Below are 25,093 nucleotides of genomic sequence, written 5' to 3' on the forward strand. Positions count from 1 at the left end.
CAGCTTTGAAAACCAAGAAACGAGCCAATTCTCATTTACTGGCACCAGTGAAGCAGCTGTTGTAACCACATGGTTCTTTCCACAGAATACTAGAAATACATACGCACATACGAAACAAAACCACAGTTCTTACCCATTTAACACTCCTCCAGGCTGATTGTTTTTGTTGTGTGACAACAGTGGTGCTTCTTGCCTATTCTCTCCCCTGCCTCGATACTTCTAGCATATTTAAGCCATCTCATACCATTGATCCAGCCACATCTAAGCTGTGCTATTTTGGGGGAGGGGGGTGGGTTCTATTTGAAGAAAAGCAGAAGGCTCAGGTTTACCAGTCTGGAGCCCTGAACCTCAGCTGCTTTCAGCACCCTGAACATGCCTACCCGCACAGAAGACCATAAAGCAGCGACACTCATGCTGCTAGGCTCCCACCTCCTATGACATAGTCCTCATACATGCTCATCCCATCATGCACACTCACCTCAAACAGAAGCCACCTGGAGGGGGAAAAATAGGAGAACTGATACTGAATGTAAAGCCTACTTGCAAAGAGGAAATGGAAGAACAGAATGACTCAAATGCACAGCAAGCAGTAGATTCCTGGAATGGGAAGAAGGGCAACAACAAAAAAGATCAGTAACCACCTGTATTCCATTATGTGACAGAAGCTTATATAGGTCAGAATAAAAACACACTATTTAATGCAGCAAACGGAGATCAGCTTCCCATGGAGCACAGAGCAAAAGCACTGGCACTGGACAGGACCTTGCTGATTCCAACTCTGAGACTGAACCTACCACTGCATCAACATCAGCCCCAATCCCCCACCCCACAGGATAGCAGGAATTAGTACAGAGCCTCTGAAGACTGCCATTAGCAGTGGCAAAATACACTGCAGGTGGGTTGAGGGCACTGAGCAACAAACTCAAGGCTATGTCACTAGATCCTTCAAATGGGGACCAGTCCTTCCATTGCAGGCATCTTCGTTTTGGGAAAAAATTATATATATAGATAAAGGTGGGATTCCTACTTGGCAGCCGCCAAGGTGGAGAGGGGAGAGAGACATTGAAAGCCCAGCTGAGTGCAATGGATTCATGTGTAACGTTACACTAACACTGATGGTCTGAGCAGAGGAGTCCACTGCAGAGCCCCACTCCTCAGCACCGGCACAGAAATGCCTGAAATTTGCACCGCATGATCAACAGCAGCAAGCAGCGCACACAAGAGTACTGTTCAAAGGCTGATGCTATTGACGCTTGGCTTTGTACGGCCGGGAACGTTTCCGCCGATCTGGCTTCCGCTGCTTGTGGAGACGCCCAATGCTGACTCCTTGCCGCCTACGGACAGAGATGTTTTGCTCTACAAGGCTAGCCAGCATTCCTATAATAAGAGAGTTCACATGAGAAACAACTGTTAAGTGAGGATGCTCTTAACTCCCTTTCCAGTCATTTCAAAACAAAGTTCCCCTATAGACTCCCAAGCCTGTTGCAGAAAGATCCATTTGGTAGTCTAAAAAGCAAATGTCCATGTACAGCACCAGCTCAAATCCATACAAATATAAATGCCCCCACCATGGACAACCCCCCACCCTCCACTGGGGATTACAGAATTAGAGCTATGTCCATAGCAAGAACTATTGCCAAGATAGCCAAAGCATTGTAATTATGCCAATAAAGGTATGTGTACGTATTGCCAAGATAGAACTCCCAGTGGGAGCCTCTATAGCCCAGGCCCTTTCTCCAGCATTGAGATCAAGAATAGTAAAATGTTTTGACACAGTCTCACCAACAGCTAATTAGAGTTCAGAAAGCCCCATTTTAGAGCTTTGGATTTTATGACAAATGGGAGGAAAAAGGCTTCTCTTCTGGCAAACTTCCAGCACACAGCCTTCTGTTCCTTTAAACTGAGTGCCAATCTAGCATCAATATTTGCTCACAGGGGCTCTAACTTCTTGTCCTTAATCACTGGTTGCCTGGGCCAGCCAACAAAGGGAATGGCTCATTTCCCCGTCACCAGTGTCCCCTCAACACATACCTATCTTATATATGCATGTTCACATACATCGCTCTGTGCATATGTATTTCCCAACCACAGTGCTCATCTTGGATACTGGACAGAACCAGAGAGCACGTATGAAGTTAATTATGAGCAAGTGGCTCACTGCTTTTGCTGACAAACTGCTTGATATATTCTGCTTCAGTTCCAGCCAATCAATATGGCTTCTTCTTGACAATGCTAAGATTCAAGCAGAAGAACTGAGGGGTTTAAGAAGCCACTTCCTCAAACTGCTTAGTACATTCTGCTTCAAGAAACAGGAAGAGAAAGCATGAATGAGCTTGAGACAACAGGAAGCAGACATGGAGAAGGTCTGAGGATTTAAGGTAATAATACCCCAAGCAGATTCTGGATTGGAATGTTCTGAACCTCTCTTGAAGGTAGTTCAGGGTCTTCAAAGAGAAATGCTTCTCTAAGATATATTTTCTTTGCATTCAGTTTGGAAAAACTAACACAATGGTGCACCTAGCTGAATTCTCCCTCACCTTTTTAACCCTCCTCCTTTTCTACCTTCTCTCCAACTGTGCATCTTTCTTTATTTGAATGGGTTTTCTTACATTAAAAGGTTTCTTTACATGTGTCCTGAGCTGCTTTAATTGGCTCAATTACTTGAGCCGTCTAGATCAATGGTCTTCAACCCCATAGGTCAGGGCCCTCAGGTGGATCACAGAGCTGCATGTCACAAGCAGGGTGCCATACCTCCTGTTTCTATGTGTGCGTGCATATGGAGATAAGCAGCCGGATGGGAAGGAGAGTTAACACAATAGTACAGAGAACTCCAGTTTAGCACAGGTAGGTTCAGAACCCCCTCCCCGTTAAAGCTCTCCCTGGGCTTCTTTGGGCCAGGCCACTCTCCAGTGCTCCACACATCTTTGCTGTGTATGGCCCCCTTTCCAAAGTGAGGTTATACTTCTGGCTCCTCCTATTTCTGTCACATGATTCTAATATGTGATTTTCCATCGCTAGGTTGCAGCTCAGTGCCACCTGGGTGTAAAACATGGGAACCAAGTTTGGAAAGGTTGAAGACCCCTGCACTAGGTTTTTAGTGTACTATTTTCAAGTGATACAATTTTGTCTGCATGATTGCCACCTTTTGCCTTCCACAGACTCTTCACATTTAACAGCATTCTATCTTCATGCTGGGAACAGCTTCTACTATTAAACTTGGAAAGTTTACTTTTAACTGGGATTGATCAAACTGCACAAGACCTATTTTTACAAACAAGATCAGTAAGTTGGTTCTTGTAGGTTATCCGGGCTGTGTAAAAAACCTCCAGACAAAGACAACATTCAACAATAGCCATACAGATTAGTTTTGGATTACACACATTAACAGATCACTTCAGGATACAATGGTTCCATATTAACATACCATACCCTCATTAGCACATTATCTTGATACTTACAGGACAATACTTTTGCAGGACAATACTCAGCTCAAACCCAACCCCTTTCTGACTATATATTACTCTTCCTACACCCTTGACACTGAGAGACACTGTCCTTCAGTGTTACTACTCTGAAGATGCCTGCCACAGTTGCTGGCGAAACGTCAGGAAAGAAAATTCCAAGACCACGGTTACACAGCCCGGATAACCTACAAGAACCAATGAACTCTGACCGTGAAAGCCTTCGACAATAAGATCAGTAAGATTCCTTGTTATTGGTTCTGTTTAGAAAAAAGACATTTTAGCAGCGACTAGAATAAAAATTTTCATTCGAATTTGACTATAATCTTATTCCACACACACCTGAATGTAAACCTTGTGGAAATCAGTGCAACTCAAAAGTTATATTTAACAGTGACATCTTAATGTGAAATAAACCTGTCACCGTTTGGGAAGTTTAATGGATGGAACTCCCCCTCACAATCAACTTCACCCCTTCTTTGCCCAGCCAAATTATTTCCTAGTGCTGCTAGTGCTCTACGCAAGTCTCACCTTCTTGTGCCAACATGGAGATAAAGGTGCAAATGAATTCATCATAATTGTGAGTTCTTCTCTGGTCATCAATCTACAGAGATACATCAGAAAAGAGCAAAAGAACTGTTCAGCCATTGCGTTCAAGCATTTTAAAGAAATCTGGCCAATACTAATGAATCTTTGACTGCCTGGTAAGATATCAGCTAATTCTGCACTGTTACATAATACAGCCAAGAGAAGCTCAGGCAATCGACAATTCACCAGAGCCAAATCGGCAAGCAAGATGATAAATCCTCAGTTTTGATGAGATGTTCAACAAGACAATGAGATTTCTAGTTTCAGGAAAAAGTCACTGCTCAGGGGCTATTAACTAATTCCAGAAAGTTAACATGATTTGGGTGGACTCTGGGGTATGCAGGATGTCTACTAACATTATTATTGCTGTTTTCTGGACAGGTAGGTGGTAGTGACAAAATGCTTACTTCCTATGCTGCTCAAACCAGAAATTATGGTCACGATGAACTACAGTCACCCTGGATTACAGGAACAAACAGCAAGGATTCCCCAAGACATGTACAATGTGCTACTCGCGTACCTTGAATTTCTTTCTTTTCTCTACCTCCTCTTTTAAAAAGGCTTCATAGTTCGCAATTTCAGCTTCCACGCATTTCAGCAGTGCCAGCAGCTCCTGCCAGAGTCAAACAGGCACAGGATGAGCCCTCCCAATCCCTAGTACCAAACCTTCCAAGTAGGGAGAGACAGACAATGTAAGCCAGAATCATCAGAAGGCAGAATCTCATGAAACATTCCGGATTCAGCACAGTGACAGAAAACCCTAAAACATATGGCTCAAGAGTGCCATGTTGGACCCCTTGAGGTTTACATTAGAATAACCCATTCATTCTCATTCCACAGTGGACAACCTTGCCACACCGAAAACTTTTTAGACAAAGGAAGAACCAGTTTGGACAGGACCACTGTTTTGTCAAGGGAGTTCAGAGTCATTAACAGCTATTCGGTGAGAGGCACTATCGTTGTGGTAATTTTCTGGCCAATGGCCATAACAATAAATGTAAATATAATGTGGTAATTTTCTGATTGGTAATGTTAGTCTCTGACATCAGAGATGGGGGTTCTGCATTGCACTCGCTAGTTCAATTAGTCATTCTTACAGAGGAGGCTGGCTTAGGTCAGATTCCACTGCCCATAAATAGCTGGGGGGGGGGGGAGGCTGGATTTTCTGGTGACCACAGAAAGGTGATTGGGGGTTAATAACTCCTCCATCATCTCGTTACAGCAAGGAACTCTGCATATGCTCTGAGGAATCCACTACACTTAGGTAATGTGTAACTAGCAAGTTAGACTGAGTTCTTTGTTTATTTGAAAGTCGGTGAGCTGTGTTTTTGTGTGCTTTCCCAGTGTTCGGTTTTGTCCCCTTTTCCCTTTTTTGAACCCAACTACCTTTTCCCCCTCTTTTAAATATACTTTACTTTTTTAAAATAAAGACCTTTTCTGGTTTCATGTTAGTACAGTACATTTCTTTGGGTTATTGGCTTAATTTCTTTCCTACATGCCAGACTGCACAGATGCTACATAGTTTTCTATAAGGTTTAGAAGATACATGCTGTAAAAAATATGATGCATTATACGTTCATTACAAAGTCACAGAACAGAGTAGCCGCAGCAAGTAATGACTTTCTTTTGCACTAAGGATGATGCGGTGTTTTCAAATGTTTAGAGTTTGCATTTTGGGGGAGTGAGAATATTCAGCAGCTGAGCTCATTATAATCAGAGACTGGAGACCTAGCAACAGAAATTTCATCTTCAATTCTGAACTCCTCTGGTGAAGACATTTTGAAACACAATACAATATTGGATCCCTAACACATGTTCACACATTTTACAATGTTCTCTATTATGTACTCTGTTAGTCTATGGCTTTGTAATGAACGTATATGCATCACATTTTACAACATGTATATGTTCTAATAATTAAATATATATTGTTTCACCTTGCATTTTCTGTCTTTGATATATATGTGGTTCTTTATAATAGTGTACACAGCTCATTAGCATTTTGGATTTTGTGTTTAATACACACAGTGTTCCTCCTTCGTTGTTGTTTAGCAGCTATAATGCAGATTTTGCAGTGAAAGTACAGACAGCACAACTTCATGGCTTTAGGTAAGGCATAACTTTGCAGGGACAAACGGATTCCTGGGCCAGAAACTGAGCAAGCGGCTGACCCCAAAGATCAGTTGTAACCCTCTATCAAAGCATGACTGCTAGAAGGAGTGTGAAGAGGGCCAAATACTTACTTTCGGAGAATACTTTTCCCCACATGAAGGATCACTCGACCGGCTATGTCCCGCTTTCTCCTTGCTGTCACTTGGTTCACTTGAGTCTCTCTCTTCTAATTTGACTATGGTCTGAACCTCTTCACTTGATTTGCTCAAAGGAGCTGAGTTTTTCCCACTATCTGGTATCAGCAAAGACATCAAAAAGAAGAAATATTAACCACATAAAGGGGATCCATATAAACAGATGCCAACAGCACTGAGTACTTCAGTATTGCTCAGACTTTTTTGTGAACATAACCTAATGTGTTTCTAACCTCCAACAGATCATGCTCTCGCAATTGTATAAATGATAAGCTGAACCCTAAACCCTCACTGAATAGTCAAGAACTCTAGCAGCATCTCTTAATTTTCATAACCCAACAATGCAATGCTCTTTAACACAAACCACTCTAATACCACACACTATTTCCACCCTCGCACAGCAGCTACTGCAGCCAAAAAATGTGGTACAGTGAACAGAATATCAGCTAACAAGAAAGCTGGAAAGGCCAAAAAAAAAAAAAAAACAATCACCTGCCAAATCCAGATATCTCTCAAAAGGGCCACCAACATACTGTCACAAAAAAAAGTGTAAAATAAAGTTTCAAATGCCACAGATCCACAAGGGCACAATCTGTTCACATAGGCTACTCCTTGGAATCTACCAAGAGGGAAAAACATTTAACCTGCCAAGAAAGAAGCCCTCCAGTATTTAGGGACAGTCAATCAACAGAATTGACAGAGTGGTCGAAGTGGGCATAATACCAAAAAATAACACATCGCATACTCCACGAACCCTGGCAAGGGACAACTGGCAATCCAACATCTCCAATGCTCTTAATCAAGGGAAAGTCTGGCAGCCTGAGAGCCTAGCAGCTTTTCACATAACAATGAAATGGGCACAAAGCTCCACTATGAATATTTCAAGGAAACAGGAACATGTAGAGTTTTACTCACTAGGACATATTTTTTTCTTATATACACAGTTTACATTTGTGTTACAAGCAGGGGAACATGAATGCTGCTGCTTTCCACTGGAGGGTTACTCCATAAAATCACATGGGGTTATGGCAGAGTTCTTTGTGGCTCTGCTTCCTACAGTGTAAGCAGCCATCCTCTCAGTACCCTGAGAAGGGAAAGAGCATGTGTTATGCCAGCAACATTCTCATCAACAGGCAGGAGTTTGTGTAGCTGTCAGTTCTCTTCAAACCCACATTTTTATCCACTTTCAGTCTGAACAGTGCACGACACAGGGATTAAAACAGTGGTGGAAAGTGCTGTCAAGTCACAACCGACTTACAGCAACCCTGTAGGGTTTTCAATGCAAGAGACCTTCAGACGTGATTTGCCATTGCCTGCCTTCGCATAGCGACCTTGGGCTTCCTGGTGGTCTCCCACCTAAATACTAACCAGGGCCGACCCTGCTTAGCTTCCGAGATCCATCCAGGACAGAGATTTAACTAGCACCTATTAAACAAGTAATGTGTCTGAATACAGCTCCAGTTGTATATTAGTACTTAGTTAAGAAGTCAGTTCGGTTCACATACCATCAGCATCTAAGTGGAAACTGCTGGCCATCCCCTCAATGTCCATTGTGCAGCTTGGACTACAAGCCTCTAGATAGCTCTCCCTGAACAAGGCTAAAAACCTAACTACAGGGGTACAGTGGCCAAGGCCTTCTCTATTAACTTACCTGTGATTGTAAGTGGGCAGAACACCCCGTCCTCTGTGAGGTGTAGCAAGCCCGTGCTGATGATAGGACCCAAGTCCCTCACAGCCCGGTTGTAGCGCATGCAGTCCACACGCAACAAGCTGTCCTCCTCCCCAAATAGCACCTTGGAAATGTGGGAGGTGACGGGACTGGAGGGGCGAGTGGGGTTGGCTGACCGGATGGGGGACCGGAGCGGGGAATTGAAGGCACTCCCAATCTCAGAGGCAGTGTCCGTGCTCTCGTTGCTAGGTGTAGGAGACGGCTGGGAATGGGCAACAACAGCAACTGCAGCGCCTCCACTGCTGGTCTTGATGGACAGAGGAATGGAGAGGTCCTTCTGCGTCTCCTTGAGCTTCTCTGTCAGGACATTGATAGTGTTGGGCTGGAGCACGGAGAGCTGGCTATCTGCAGTCCCAATCAGGTTCTCCTGCTTCACCTGTCCCTTCCTCTTGAATCTGTCCAAAACCAGAAAGAACTATAAACCTACCAGGTTTAGCAGCAAAAATAAAAATGAAATGTCCCCAGACCAAAATATATATTCCTTTATACACTTAATGCTGTTTACACGAACAGGTTATCCTTCCCTCTTCAAATTATTTGTTTCTAGCCCTTCCTCTTGAAAGGTCAGAGATGGAGGTGACAAGGTAACCTAAAATCCTCATCTTCATGTTCAGGACATCATAAGGACTCCATCAACTACACAGAAACAAGGCTGGATGGAGCCACCTTTGGCTTCAGCCATTTACCTCATGGCAGGATTGGTACTGCAAACCTCCTCTTCATCGTCATCATCGTAGTCATCCTCATCGTCAGAATATTGCTGGTGCTGCCGGACAGGAACCCGGCTACGGCCCACTCCTGCTGCAAGGTCCTCCTCTTCCTGCAACAAAAGTCATAGAACTACCTGAAGAACATGTCCTGAGGAGACCAATCTTTCAGGAACCAGTGTCAAGGGTTCATACTTGGTTCTGTTCAAATGTATCTGTGATTGTATCCCATTGTGCTGGGAATGAACTGGTTACATGGTCATAGTCCATCCATAGACTGGAAAGCTCGGACTATCACTTTTTCGCAAGCTCAGTGTGACCGACACAGGAGGGAGGTGGCGTTCAAAGAACAAGCAGCCGCGTTGCAACAGCAGCCGCCAGCAGAGGCTCCACCGCCTCGCCTCCCCAAGGAATATGCAGTTTGCTGACGTATTTGATGAGCGTGAGTGTGATGAATTACCGCCCCATCGAGCCACTGACTGTGCAATTGAAGTGGTAGGAGAGGGCAAATTCTCCAAAGGGAAGATTTACCCTATGAGCCCTAAGGAAAAGGCGGTGTTAAGAGACTATTTGGACACTAATTTGGCAAGGGGGTTTATACGTCCGTCCTCAGCGCCTCACTCGGCGCCCGCTTTCTTTGTAAAGAAAAAGACTGGTGATTTGCAACTCTGTATAGATTTCTGCAGACTCTATGCAGTCACGCAGACTAATACCTACCCCCTTCCTCTCATTCCTGATCTGCTCGCTCAGTTGAAGGGAGGTCGGATTTTTACTAAGCTTGATTTAGTGGAGGTGTACCATCGTATTAGGATCAGGGAAGGAGATGAACATAAGACTGCCTTCTCTAGTTGCTTTGGGATGTTTGAATATCTGGTGATGCCTTTTGGCTTCACGGGGGCTCCGAGTGTCTTCATGCAAATGATTAATGAGGTGTTGCATGATTTGTTGTTCAAAGGAGTGATTGTTTATTTAGACGACATACTGATATACACCAAAACCATGGATGAGCATGTGGCTCTAGTGAAATAAGTGTTAAGTCGTTTGTGTGCCCATAGATTATATGCCAAGGTTTCCAAGTGTGACTTTCATCAGTCTTCTATAAAGTTTCTGGGATATATAGTGTCACAACGGGGACTTGCTATGGACCCCGAAAAGGTTCGAGCAGTAGTGGAGTGGGAGGTCCCCACTACTCGCAAGCAATTGCAGCAGTTCCTCGGTTTTGCCAATTTTTAACCACAATTTCATTAATGATTTTGCACAAGTAGCTTACCTCTCACCTGTCTTCTGCGAACAAAAGGAAAGGGGTCGGCAGCTACGCTGCCATCCGCCAAGTTACTCTGGGCTCCAGAATGTCAACAAGCGTTTGACATGCTAAAACGGTTGTTCACGTCTGGCCGGGCATGAGAGCGGATGTGGACCTCTTTGTATGCAATTGCCCCACCTGCGCAACCTCTAAAAGACTTATGGGGAAGCCCCCAGGACTTCTCAAACCCTTGGAAGTCCCGTCAGTCCCCTGGGAGGTCATTGCCATGGCTTTCATCACGGATCTTCCCCCCAGCCAGGGAAAGACGGTGTTGTCCGAAAAACGGATTTGTTTTCTAAGCAAGTGTATTTTGTTCCTTGTAAGAGCTTACCGACGGCCCAGAAGTTGGCACGCCTGTTCGTTACACACGTGATGAAACATCATTCGTTCCCACATAAGATAATCTCTGACAGAGGCCCTCAATTCGTGGCTAAGTTTTGGAAAGCTTTTTTAAAATTGATGGGGGTAGAACAAGGTTTGTCTTCAGCACACCACCCTCAGACGGATAGACAAATAGAACGGGTTAATTCTGTACTGGAGTGTTATCTGCGCTGTTATGTGAACTATCACCAGGATGATTGGGTGGATTTACTGCCTTCTGCTGAATATGCTTACAATAATGCTCCTCATTCGTCTACAGGATACAGTCCTTTCCAAGTGGTATACGGAAAGGATTTCAGACCCTTTGGGAACGTCGACCTTCTTCAGGAGGAGGGGGTGAAGTGGGAGAATGGGTACATGTGGTTCAGCACACATGGCCTTGGCTCCAAAAGAATTTGGAGCGCGCTAAAAGTAAGTACAAAGAGCATGCAGATAAACATTGCTCCCCGGGGTGGGACTTTCAGGTGGGGGATCAGGTCTACCTGTCCACCAAGAACCTCCGGTCCCTCCGACCCTGTAAAAAACTCAGTGACAAGTAAGCGGGTCCCTATCCCATTACTAGGGTGATCAACGAAGTGGCAGTAGAGCTAAAGCTTCCCAAAGCCCTTAGGGGAGTCCACCCGGTGTTCCACATCAGTCTTCTCAAGCCCTATGTGGCGGCTCCCTGGTTCCACACAGAACCCAAGCCCGAGGTACCAACGGTGGTGGGAGGGGAGATGCATCTGGAAGTTTCTAAGATTCTTGATTCCATACTGAAAAAGGGGAAGTTGTTTTATTTGGTACGTTGGAAGCATCTGGGTCCAGCACATGATGAATGGGTAGCGGCCCCACATGTAGCAGCTCCCCATCTGGTGCTACAGTTTCATAACGCCTATCCCCTGAAACCTCGACCACTCTCAGATTTGGGAGGGGGGTCTTAAGGGGGGCAGAATGTCAAGGGTTCATACTTGGTTCTGTTCAAATGTATCTGTGATTGTATTTCTCTGCGTTGTTCTCGCTGGCAGGAGCCAGGCTGCCTGCTGCCAGCAGGTCCTTGCCCAGATGGCTCCTGTTCACCTCCCTGGCTGTCCTTGGGCTTTCAGCAGGCAACTCCAATGTTATGGTCTGAGTTAGTTTCGCTTTCTGAGCTCTCTTGCATCCTTGAGCTTTCAGCAGGCATCTCCGATATTATAGCTGAGCTCATTCCTTGCTTCCCCTCCCTGCTTCTGCTCCCTTTTTCTTGTAGGCTCTCTTATCTCCCAATTCCAAGGCCGCTTGAATGCTTAAAGGGGTTGCTGTGTAGGTTACTGGTCATTAGCAGCTTTGAATTTGTGGACTGCTCATCATGCTGTATCTGCGTGTTCCTGAATAAACGTTTGTCTGCTTAAGATCTACCTGTCTGAGCAAGTGACTTTTTGGGAATGCTGAGGGCAGCTGGAGAACCTCACAACCAGTGCTGCATAAAGAAGTTTGTCACTGTTAATACAATCTATGCTTGGGGTGGGGGATGAGCCCTTGTACAGTATCAGGATTTCAGTCCTCTTGGTCAAATCTGTGAGACTCACCACAACACAAATGGAAGCTAAAGAAGGGGTGAGTTAAGATGGTCCCCCTTTCTTCAATCCCATGAAAGATGCATTTTGGAGTTGTACTGAAAAGACAAGCTTTGGGCATTTTTCAAGTCCATCCTAATAGCCAGAGGTGAAATTGTTCATATTTGAGGAAGAAAGACTAACATCTCATAAGCTTTGCTAGTTATCAAAAAACCCTTTCAGTAAGTGGGCATGGCCATTAAAAGTCTTCTCACTAAAGCTACACAAAAGTACACTGCAATACCCATACTGTCACCAGACAACAATTCTTACTACAGCTTTTGCAGTGGCAGATACATTATCACATTTTTTGCTTCCAAGACGTTTTATCAGATCAAGAGGCAAACTTCATATTGTATCTATGATCCATTAAAAGGTGGAATACCAACAAGAATGCTACACTGTACTCCAGACCCATCCTGAGACTTATGCAAGGTTCAGCTGAACTCTGGAGACAACCCTTAAAAGGGGGTAACAGTGATCAGCTCACTTGCTAAAGGATTTTTCCTCCACCAGGAGGAAAGACAGAAAACATCCAGCAAATGCCAGCCACAGGTTCATAAACTAGAAAAGGCTTGAATGAGACACCAAAACTCAGTGTGGCTCCCTTATGTGTCCCTCCACTCAGGCTTGTCAAAATTCTTTGCTTTCTATTCTAGTTTCTGCCTTCAAACCAAATACTCTGTCTCATATACCACTTTGCAATACTTGAAAAGCAGCCTAGAAATTTCAGATAAATATATTAATTATACAATGGCAATTTAGATTTATTCTACGACTATAATTGGAACTTTCCACTGCAGAATTTTAAACTGAATGTGAAGCAGTACCCCCAGAGCACTTATTCAAGTATTCTAGGCCCATTAAGAAGCCACTATTTCCTCTGGAAGTGCTGAAGCAACTAGCTAGACCCAGGAAAGAACAATTGGGACTGAGCAACTGTACACAAGACCCCACTTACCTGCATGGGTGACTTGGCATAGTTGTGGTTATCCAGGAAGGCTGGCAGCCTCTGTACAATGGGGCTGGGGTTTGCCAGTGCTCCATTTATACTGCTCACAGGTGGCTTATTGCCCAACTTGGATTTGCTTGGCGGGTTCTGGGCTGAGGCAGGCTGATCTTGACCCGTAGACTCCTCAGCACCCTCTGCAAAGTACATATAAAATCCTTTTATAGTCAAGAGGAAACACCTCCTACTCTTCTGTGTTTTAGTTCTCCAGACTGATGTGCTTCCATAGTCTCCTTACAAAGGCATTTGTTTTAGATACAGATGCTTACAATTTGCAGCCCTCCTTGCATTAAGTTATAGACTAGAGCATTTCACCAGTAAGATTTAGCCTTTAACCACTTCCACCAAGCCCTTCTGCTCAAGCTCTTCATACAACGTTTTGAGCGGAGCTCTTTATTCACAGTACTCCACAGCATTTAATGAAACATCCCTAGAATGAATCCCATACCTGCCTGTGAGCTCTCGGGGGCCAGTTGAGCTCTCCCTTGTTCCAGTGCAGCAGGGGTCTTGGTGGCTGACTTGGACTCCTCAGACGCCTGGGACTCCTGGGACTTCTGGGTATGGACAAGCTCTGGTTGAGTCACTCGGATTAGCTTTTATCGAAAATACAAAAAAGCCAAGCCATTTACAAAATGAAAAAGCAAGACAGATAAAGAAAACAATAGTCGAAGGAAGTTTCCATTAACAAACTTGCCTAAGAATGGGAAAAGACCTTTCTAGAGAATGCTTGTCAGTCACCTTCCAAGCTTGTGTGGCACATCAGCCATAATTCTTCCTACTGCTATTACATAAAGACATCTGCACATGCAGTTGTTTCAAATGTGTCCCTATTTTAAAGCAGCTAGGAGGCCTACACGTTCTTTTAAGACATACTGGTCCAGTTTTGACATTTAGCAACCAGTTATTTTGCTTTTGAGAGCTTCCCAAAATCCAATCACTCCTGTCTGTGTAATAAGATCATAAGCCAGCTAGTAGTTTTTCTTGTGAGCTTACTGTAATAGAAGCCCCATCCCTCTAAGTATTTATATGCCCCAGTTTTTCCACTGTTCTTTCTTAAGAAGTGGCCCACACCATCAGGCTCCCACTCCCACACTGCCCTTTACCTGCTGCAAGGCCTCTAATACAGTCTGCCTGTTCATCTTCAAGATCTGCAGCTTGGATTCATATTTCACCCTCCTGTCAGGAACCACTGCCATCAAGTTGAAACGGATGTCATGATATGGTTCCCTGCATAAAGACCACACCTGCAGTTAAATATTCTAGTCCTAAATACTTTTAGCAGCAGCTCTCCTTTTGACACCTCCTTTTGTCATTCCGGTGAAGCATGGTGTCACAGTTTGTGGCACTGGACTGATGAACTTGTTGGTATGTGCGGATACTTTTACAAAAGCAGTAAGTCTTGGGACCAGATTTTAACCTCATTCTGCAAAGAGGTGGGCACCACTATTGTACCAAAGCAGGGTCTATAGCACATAACACACCAAGGAAAAAATTTGGACTTTTCCTAAGTACACCTGTCAAATTGTCACACAAACCTAGCCAATGCTTACTTCAGACTGATTAAGGCATTTACCCTGCTGTAGCAAGTCCAATCCTCTCCATGATAACTCTCCTGGCTTTGTCTGTCCATTCTTCATCTTCCGCCCAAGGCCCTAAGAAGCAAGAGACAGCAAATACAGAAATATATCGAGAAATGCTCCTGGATTAAATTGCTACCAGGGCTTGAACTGAGGAGGTTTTCCTCCTGTGTAAAAGTAACACAGCAGAAAAGCAGAAAAAGATTACAGCAATCATCCAAAGAATGAGAATAGTCTGAGTTGTCCACATGGATGAAAGGACGATTCTAAACCATGTATGCTACCTGCAAAGTCAACTCATATAAGAGAAAAGCCAACCCCTTGTCTCCAAAACATTTCCTCAAGATGATTGCCTCATCCCAACCCAGACAACCAGAAAGGGTTACCAAAACAAAGAAAAACAGAGAATCCAGAAACATACATTAAGACCAAAAGACAAGCATCTGATCCCCATAGTACCCCAGTCTTCCCTAACCGAAGTGAAAAGTATTCCTCCCCACTCTCATACAGACACAAGTTGTAACACATAATATATCCAGCACTCTTCAACTACTACATCATACTTTTATTAACCTCCACAGACAAGGCTAACTTCAGCTACCAAAAGTAAAGATAGGCTAGTTAATTCCACTTAACTGTGGTTAAGAATGGCGAATTCTAATCTGGAGAACGGGGTTCGATTCTCCACTCCTCCACATGAAGCCTGCTAGATGACCGAGGGCCAGTCACAGTTCTCTCAGAACTCTCTCAGCCCATGTGGAGGCAGGCAATGGCAAACCACCCCCAAACATCTCTTGCCTTGAAAACCCTATGGGGTCGTCATAAATCAGCTGTGACTTGACGGCACACTCACAATATGCACCATCCTAGTCTTATACACAGGACAGAAAATCCAGTTGAAGTAAAGGGTGGATTCCAAGGGGTGTTTTTCGAATAGCACCATAAAACATGTTTTGCTATTACTAAACAGATATTAGCCAAAAGAGTAGTTAAAAGGAAAAAGTAACCATGTTAACCTATAAAGGAATTATTGATTATTTCAACAAAACAGTATGGTTTATTGGCAAGAATACTGGAATCACCAGAAAGCCCAGGTTCAAATCCCTTCTCAAACCTGGAAGGTCACTGGTTGATTTAAGACAAGGCACTGTCTCCCAGCCAGATCTGTCCAGAGTTGTTGTGAAATAAAAGTGTGAGAAGGGAATCAAATATATACCTCCCAAATATACTTGGAAGGAAGCTGGAACCAGCATTTTTTAAAGGATGGGCAAATTGCAATTACCTGAGCGAACTTGGAATACTAACAGGAAATGCAAAACAACAGTGTAATAAATCAGCCTGATAAGGAACACCAGATTTGTAAAGCATGCTGTACGTTGTAAGAGCTTCTGAAATTATAAAAACAGTGATTCCTCTGTACAATAACGGAAATGATGGACCATCTGAAACCTGGTGTACGTCAACATTTTCTTTGCTGCAGCTGAGCAAACGCACAAGTAAAGGGGGCCCTTACCATGGTCAATGGGATAAACTTTCAGGCCATCCAGTTCAAAGAGCCGTCCCTTGATGGGAACGTAGCTGACAAAGTGAAACGCCTCCATGGTCCGTACAGCACTGATCCCATTCTGTTTTTCTGGCAAATGCCGGGGCTCTGGCCTGCCAAGAGAGCAAACATCCACGCAGTCAAAAAAGGTGGGCTATACTTTATTTGGCAGACTATGTTGTGCTGCCATCCCACTTACCTAGCATGACTGTTATGGGCTTTGGCCAGCTCTGGGGCATTTCCAATAGCATAGCCTTTGCTCTGGAAAAATAAAGAGCAAAAAGGTAGGCCAGATTCTTTCAAAAGCATGCATAGTTTTATTTTTTCTAAATCACCCTAAGGGAAATCCTCTATCTAGTTGCCCAAAATTTCCTTTCTTGTATAGATGGCCAAAAAAGGCTCAGCAGAATTCATAATAGGACACCAGGGGCACTAGTGCTGTCAGACAGCATTAAGCCTCCTGGAAAACATGCATAAAGTTAGGTTCAGAATCTATGGTAATAGTTTCACCAGATAATTTTTTTTTTTGGCACAACCAAAAAAGTAATCCATGACTGCATTTACCAGTAGAGTAGGAAATCTAGTGGACCAAAACCCTGATCCCCCCACCCCAAGCTGCAAAGGGTGAAAACACTTAAAATCAGCTCAGCTCCTGTTCTTCTAATGCCTCCTGCTCTATGGTGGTACTGTCAATTCGGCATGGATAGTTCAGAAAAGGTTCTTTAAACTGCCAGAGGAAAGCCCCCCTCTCCAAAGAAATAAAGGAATAGGTCAAGTTGTAGAGAAAGGGAATGCCACCAAGACAGATTTCACAACAGCCCACAATGACCCTGGTGTGCCCTAGTCCGCACACAGCCACACCATACCTCCGGACTAAACCCTTTAGTGAACTCCTTCATTCGGCTCAGGGTTGGCCCCAGATCCACATTGCTGCAGTTCAAGAGGACACTCAACAAGGCATGTGTGGCACAAGAATTGGGAATCAGCTATACAAAAATGAGACAGAAAACATATGTTCAATGTGAAAAAAGCAATCCAGGAGTAGCACAGTTAGGCAAAGTTGCCCCTACAGCAATGATTTCAGATCTATTATTGAAGCAATTGGTGTCTTAAGCAAAACTCCTATTCCTACAACACAGCAATAGATAAAAGCAACAATCACAGAAAGTGAAAGAATCAAAATGCCATGAAGCTCCACCCCCTGCTCTGAGGGCCCACCCACATATTCTCCCTGCAGTCCTACAGAGATCAACCTAGTTAGGATAGACCACAGTAATTTATTTATAGATGATATCTATAACACACACTCTCAACTACAAGGTTTCCAAGGTGGTTCCATCATGCTATTTACTATGGCAGCCCTCCTCTCCAACAGAATGGTCCCTTAAGTCTAAGTGCCAAGCAATTAATGCAGAACAAACTCAACAACCACTGCCCTCTTTACATCCAAACCCATTCCTAAACATTTTACCTAAAGGTGTCAGAACAGGAAGGTAAAATTAGAACATATACTCATACTTAAAGGAGTATATTGACTTAAATGTTTCTGTTCCACATTATCCAATGCACCTTACAGAGGCAGAACTTAGCAATTCCACCCCCAGATGTAAGATAATAAAATACAATCAGAACATTCCTTATAAAAATGGACTGTCTTGCCAAAAACTGCCAATGAGCGTGCCCTCTGAGCTTTCTGTGGCAGTCTGCTCCATAAAATTGAAGCCATAACAAATAGGGCAAAAGATCTTGCCCAAGAGAATTGCACCTGACCAGTGCAGGGCATTGCTTTAAAAACCCTCTTTTAGAACCCAATCTGGCATGTGAGTGCATTGATATTAAACCATAAGAAAGCCAGACCACCTACAGAGCTGCAAAACAGACGTGGCAGCAGCTGCCCACTTTGGACAGGTTAAGTGGGGGGAGCTGAAGTTAAAGCAAGAGATGGTGAAGAGACAAACTATGGCTGTTACCGTACTTGTATTCCCAGCGATGAATTAAGAGTTTGAAAACGTTATAAAAAATACTGTTCACACTTTGTTTGGCTCCTTTAGCTGTGAAGACGCCTTTATAAAGACCATTTATAAGCCGTGGTATCCAAAAACCCTTTTAAAGTGATGTTTTTTAAAACATTTTCAAACTCTTAATACATCGCTGGGAATATAAAGTGCGGTAACCCCCATTGACAAGAAATGAAAATGGATGAGAAATCCAGTCGATTGCAAGGGCAGTAATAATGGGAGGTAGGGGGGAATTGCTCTGACTCCAGTAGTGAGGATGCTGTACACTAGCCTTAATTTCTAATAAGTGCTAAAGCTCAACAAACTGAAGGCAGGACCCTTAGTCTCAAAGGCCTTACTCCTTATATCAGATATGTTGAGAACAATTATTCAGCAAGGAGGGAGGCATTCTGTGTGTACTCAAAAGCAAAACGTTCTCATCAATATTACACATATTGTGAAACTGATCCTAGGAATTTGACCTCTGTGGGAGACATAAAACTGGCTCACAATAAGCTCTGGAACTCTCTTACTTGGAAGATCTTTTTTTCAGGTCAGCTTACCTGATGAGCAAAGAACATGTTATTAACAATGTCATCATCAATCACAGATGTCTCATCTACCAGTGTAGAGACCTTCCGTCGGGACCTGCGCTCCTCAATCCATTTGAAGAGGAAGATGAACCCATAGACTGGCCTGGAGAGCAGAATGGAGACAGAAGGATAACTAAACCAAACTGTTCACATTATAAATTGCTAGTGCAATTTCATCCACCAGAACCCATCTCTATACACCCAAATGCTGACAATGAGTACAAAAATATATTACCTGAAATTAATTATGGACATATTACTCTTTGTTTTATCAGTCCCCTCATCCCATTATGTTTCTGAATTATGATTGTTTTTGTACTGCTGCATATGACAGCATGGCAGGCTGGAGCACAGTCCCTCATTGGGCCTGTAGCACCTTAGTAGAAAAAGTATTGTGATCTGAATGCAATAGGGGACAATAGGACTTTGATATTATTACACTTTTATTCATGGAGTTCACTTCCACTTCACCCACGAGGTTGACTCAATACCTGGGCTGCCCTTGTGGCCTCAATCAGAAAGGGAAGAGGGTTTTGGCTCACCCATTTCCTCCTCTCCCCAGCTCCCTTCCTGCACAGCCTAAAGCAGGACACTGTCAAGCCCTCCCTGGAACCTTTCCATTTTCCTTTTAAAGATCAGTGCATGCCCCACCGTGGCTTTGTGACTCCTAAAAGGAGGAACAGCCTCCCCAGCAGAAGTGAGGAGCTGACATGCCTGCTGGCATAACTGGGCCGTCTTTTGACTTCAGCGGATGCACTGCTGAGGAGCTGTAGGTCTGACCATGGTTTTTTAAAGGAGCCACATGTTATGGAAGCTGCCCAGATGGGCATACACTTCTCTCCCCACCTCCCCCATCCCCAGCCAGGAGTCTGTGGCTGACGTCAGTGTTTGCCCATTCCCCCTTTATTATGAATGTCTAATAAGTTAACATGATACTATTACCTAAACCTTTTTTGGTGTTACCGGTGTTGCCAAGACTCTGTTCAGTGGTATTATGGCTGGCTTAGAACATTCTGCTCAAGCCCATGAAAAAAATTCACAACTTCAATATAAAAATCTTAACAATTCTGAAATTTTTTAATTCAACATGATTTTTTGCAAACATCAGTGCCATTCATAAATTGCAGGTTATTTTGGCTTTCCCTAACCTACATTAGTGTTAGTAACTTACCCTTGGCATTTGCTCTGTAGATCATAGATTTCTTCAACTTGCACCCCTTTAACACCTACAAAAAGGTACAGTAAAAGTGAGTTTTCCCGAAAGTCCTACAAATTAGCCAGATAGTTTATAGATTACTCACCAAAATCCTCTACTAGAAGAGTGAAGAGCCCTGCAAAGGAAGAGAGTAATACTTACTGAGCAGCACATATATTCTGCAGAATACAATAAAGAACACAAATTCTGCACTCAGAGAACACTGGAAGCCTTTCATTCCAGTCTCTTTGGTGCAAAATTCACATGCATGTTCTTTCAACTCCAAGTGTGCAATAGCTGGATGAACCAGTGCAAGAATCACCAAACATGTCTTCACTTTAATTCATGGCCATATGCTACCTGCTGTTCTTTTTTCTCCCTTACAGCAGTGCTCAAGAACAGCCTTTTGTTGCAGTAGGTGCTACTAAAGTAGCATCAATCAACTAGGGAGAAAGCAACCAGATACTCTGCGGCATCAACCAGAGCCACCCAGTGGCTCAAATTACAACCAGCCTAGCTGAATTCTGATCACAGAATGAAGAGGGGAGAGGAGGGATGGGTACAAGTGAGCAGGAAGATGTTGCCAGGACCAAAGACCCACCACCAACCTTTTTCCTGTTAGCCACTCCTAACTGCACATAATCAAACGTCCCATTGATTCCAGTGACTTTTTCTTTCAAATAAATATGGCAGGGAATCCTATTTCAACAGATAATTAGGGCAAGACAGCTTCCCTATCCAACCTTTTTTCCCTACGGGAACTAAGAGATGTAGAGCTGAGTTGGAGACTAATCCTTCATAAATGTAATTTTGGAAAGAGGAACTAACATTACAGACCACTTAAGATCTGTGCCACCCAATCCTATGCAAGTTTACCAACAGTTAAGCTCTGCTAAACTCAGCAGAACTTAGCCTCAAGAAAACGTACACAGGAGTGCAGCTGTAGTCATTTTGTTATATTCACAGGCAGGGTCTAAAAGGAGGAAATGTTTCATATGCTTCAGTGCATGCCTCTTATGGGTGAAATGACAACTCTGATCTGCTTTAGAAGTTGTAAGCAGCGTTGTGGAGCAGAAATTTTTCCAAGGTGATATTTTTCCATGAAAAAATTTCCACCCCACATATGTAAATATAGTCTGTTTATCTACAGTTATCGGGGCTGTCGTGCTGCAAAATATATAATGTTAGATGGGATTCATGTAGAATATGAACATCAAAGCCACCCCCCCCCCACCTAGAGCTCAGTTCAGCTGCCTAGGAAGGAACTGAAAATTATAGCCCCTCCCTGTAGACAATGCAGTTGGCTCCTGGGTCTGGAAACTGGACTAGACTTGTCTAGGTTTGTACATGGTGGATTTGCCTTCTTTTGCTAACCTTCAGTAACAAGCTAGAACAAAGCTGAAACTAAATCCATGATTATTTTTGTTACACTTTCTGCAAATACACGCCTCATTTCTTTTCTTGGGTTGGGGAAGGTTGACGTGTTTGCATACAATTTAGTAGGTTTCTAGTGCTTTTGGTAACTTTTAAGGAGTTATTAATCAGATTTTAGTCAATCTGAAATGGAACTCATTAGGCAGTGTAGGCAGCTACAGTGAAACCAAAGGTCCCATAATTACCTCAACAAAAAGAAAGTTATATAAAAACTTGATTAACAAAGATATGGTTCTTTGGGTTTTCGAAAAATAGTGTTTTCAGAATTTTCACCACCACCCCAAATGTAAATAAGCAACTAAGGGAAATACATGCTACTCTTTACATTTTTACAAGTATTTGAATAAAATAATTCCACATAACTATTTTAATAAATTAAATCATGTTAGAATATTTGCATTTAATTACTCTCAGCTTTGTGGGACATGCTGAGGAAATCAGCCTAATGGGAGCCCCCAGTTTGTTGTTCAGACAATCACTCTCACTTCATCACTTATAAAAACTTAAGCTTAATTTTTACTAAAATATTGGTGCATAGCTACATGGAGTGTTTAAGAACAGTGTACAAACTGTAAATCTGAAGCAAGTCATTTAAATCTTGCTGTTTCTAAAAATGTATTGCTTGGCTACAGTAAAATTAGTGTTCATGTAATGTTAAACTACTGGATTTAAAAATGAATCCAATAAAATAGTATCCCCCACAAGACTATGGCAATTTCAACAGCGAAAAGTGGTAGCAAACAAGATTTTAATCTGATCTACATAATTTAAAAATTTTAAACCAACCCTAAATAGGATCTATCTTGGTACTCATAGAATTAGTACTAAGGAATTTTTTATTGTAATGATTGTTGTCTTCCCTCTAGGAATATTTATACAGTTTCTTTGTTATGACTAATTCAGCCTTTAAGATAGATACCATATGAGCTAAAATGTTCCATGGATTTTACCCAATCAGAATATTTCTAATCTTGATCTGTTTTATTTATAGACATATTTATACTGATCCCACAGTACTGTTGATTTATAAAAGCACTGGGTTTCAACGTTTTTCAATGTTACCTTTGTTTTCTATAGGAAATATTGACTTACACAATAGCACTGATCTATTGAATTCAAATATATTGCACCCTTCTGTGATGTTTTCCTACATCATTTGTTATCACACACATTTCTATACCCTTACTTTCTTTGTTTGATATGAAATATCTAGGCACTTCTCTCAGACAAGTTTTGAAAAGCAGGTGGGGAGAGATGGAGCAGGAATAGGGCATACAAATGCATGTTTCACAGTGTCAATAAAGGGCTCTGACCTGATAATTGGCAGATAAGTACACAGATCAACTTAGGAGAGGGGCTGTAGTTCAGTGGTAGAGCATCAGCTTGGCATGCAGAAGGTCCCAGGTTCAATCCCCAGCATCTCCAATTAAAGGGACTAGGCAAGGAGGTGATGTGAAAGACCTCTACCTTGAGACCCTGGAGAGCCGCTGCCGGTCTGAGTAGACAATACTGGCTTTGATGGACCAGGGGTCTGGTTCAGAATAAGTCAGCTTCATGTGTTCAAGCAGCAGCAGCTCCACATACAACATCAGCATCACAGGCCCAACCTACGTGCCTAGTTGCCCACTGTGATAATGAAGGGAGTGGAGAGACTGAAGTCCCTTGGCCAGCTTTTTTCATCAATTATCATACCTACCTCCTTAGCAACTTTGTGTATGGGTCACCTCAGAACGGCAGAAGCCCCCTCCCCACATACACGCAGACCAACGACTGCTCTCCCGTCATCGTTCGCATCGTCACTCAACCCCTCCTTCAGTTCCCTACCTCAGTCACAATACCCATTTGTGACTGAACTGGTGACCGCTCAATGAACAACAGTTACAGGTACATACAACTTAATGTTTATAAGCATAGATAAACACAGTACCTGACAATACAAATCATTATGGAAATTCCTGAGTGCTGAGCTTATCTATATAAAGGTTGTGTTGAGGAGAGGAAATGTGCTTTGTACGCTCTTCAGGTTCTCTTGATTGTAAGTTAAAGAAAGAATTTTTCCTCTCCAAAGGGAGGAAAGCCCGCCACTTCCCCTCAGATCCTGAACGCCCAGGACTCAGCCCTGCCTCCATTCCCAGGCCAGGGACCCAGCTACTCACCAGGGTCGCTCTCCAGCTCCAGCCAGCCCTTATTCATCTTCCCCTGGGTCAGGCCTCAGCGCCATGACCGGCCCCAGGCTGTCTCTTCCGCCGCTCGCCCTCCCTTAAAGCCGCCAACAGCCCACCGTCCTACTACTACAACAACAGAGCCCCTCCAGGCTTTGCAACAACTCCTATTTCAGTTACGTCACACCAGTGCGACGGCCGTTACGTTGACCGTCAGACAGACCTGACGCAGGCGCACAAAAGGCAAGGAAAACAGAATGCGGAAGACGGGATGTGTCCTTCCCGCATAGCTTGTCTAGCCGCTTATCTATGGTATAAGCCTAGCTCGCGTTCGTGGTCTTGTGGGCGGGGTTTGAGGGTATTCTGTCCTCCAATCCCGAGGCGCTCTGGCTTTTCTAATTGACATCTATGTTGCGAAAGAATGAGCAGCGCTGTCCTAAACAGATCTACTTCGTTAAAATCTTACTCCCATAAAAATGTTGTTAGGATTGCACTGTAAAGTGGAAGGCTTTTACACGCTTGCTTGGGAGTAAGTCCCATTAAAGTAAGAGGGTTTTGTTTCTGAGTAAACAAGAATCGGGCTGCGCTTTACGGCAAGGAAAGAAAAAGTGTCTTCCCTTTTCTTTGCGGTTGGTAAACCCTAGCCAGGAATGTATTATAATAATAATTAGACTTTTTTGCATTCCTTCAAAGAAATAAATTACATTTCGATTAATGGGATCTGACTTTAATGTTTTGTATAATTTAATCTTTTTAAAATTTGCTGTCCCAACAGTGATACAGAGTCATACAGTATGTAAAACAAAATATCCTAGAATAATAAAACATTTTTAAAGGATTGAACAAAAATTAAAAGTGATTCCAAGTTTGAATATAAACTATACAAAAATCAAAGCTGAAACTGCTCACTTACATTTATTGATTTATATATCAATTTAAATGAGCAATTAAAATTATTTTTTTCTGAAATATTTCTGATGAGATGACAGGTGACTTGATATCCAAGCAGGGCATTATGGTGAAAAGGAAACACAGAAGAGGCACAGTTGAGGATCTGAAAGGGTGTGTTAACTGAAATCCCTCACATTAAAAGTACCTGTCTGTTTTGAAACCAATGGTCTAAGAAGCCATGTGTCCTGCCCAGTAGTCCTTCAGTGGATGACAGAACAAGGCGATCATATTGGCAATAATTCTTTTGTGTCTATTCCTAACATCAGAAAGTAACTACATAATGATGTTTATACAAGCTTGTGCTTTCCAGGACCCCAATTCAATACTTTAACAAAAGAAAAAAAGATGTGTCGAAACCAGGATTTCTGATCGAGAAGTACAGCACAGTATTGAGTTTCCTTTCATTATATGGATTGTGCCATCCACACATAGTACATTCTTTGGGGCCATGTGAATTCTGAGAATCAGAAGTATTTAATGAGCACACCTCAAAGTCAAGGAATATAGGATGTGGATGTAAACTGTTTCTCCGCTTCTTCAAGTCCATAATTCAGTTATTTCCTCTGCATTGGGGTCCTTAAATGGA

The 25,093-nt window shown here is 43.1% G+C and overlaps 1 protein-coding gene across 1 annotated transcript; it reads right to left on the bottom strand.

Annotated features, from left to right (window-relative positions):
* Nucleotides 1–1,071: 1,071 nt before the first annotated feature.
* Nucleotides 1,072–23,676, bottom strand: BAP1 (BRCA1 associated protein 1). The gene is made up of 17 exons (XM_056863069.1): nt 23,551–23,676; nt 20,067–20,096; nt 19,937–19,991; nt 18,736–18,868; nt 17,042–17,161; nt 16,375–16,436; nt 16,146–16,288; nt 14,629–14,707; nt 14,159–14,282; nt 13,504–13,648; nt 13,008–13,192; nt 8,771–8,904; nt 8,007–8,479; nt 6,293–6,453; nt 4,570–4,662; nt 3,993–4,065; nt 1,072–1,377 (listed from the first exon to the last, which is right to left on the bottom strand). The coding sequence occupies exons 1-17, from the start codon at nt 23,585–23,587 to the stop codon at nt 1,244–1,246; spliced, it is 2,181 nt and encodes a 726-aa protein (XP_056719047.1). The 5' UTR covers nt 23,588–23,676; the 3' UTR covers nt 1,072–1,243.
* Between the last annotated feature and the right edge of the window lie 1,417 nt (nt 23,677–25,093).

Source organism: Euleptes europaea, chromosome 1 (genome assembly GCF_029931775.1).
Source record: "Euleptes europaea isolate rEulEur1 chromosome 1, rEulEur1.hap1, whole genome shotgun sequence".
Lineage (NCBI taxonomy): Eukaryota > Metazoa > Chordata > Lepidosauria > Squamata > Sphaerodactylidae > Euleptes > Euleptes europaea.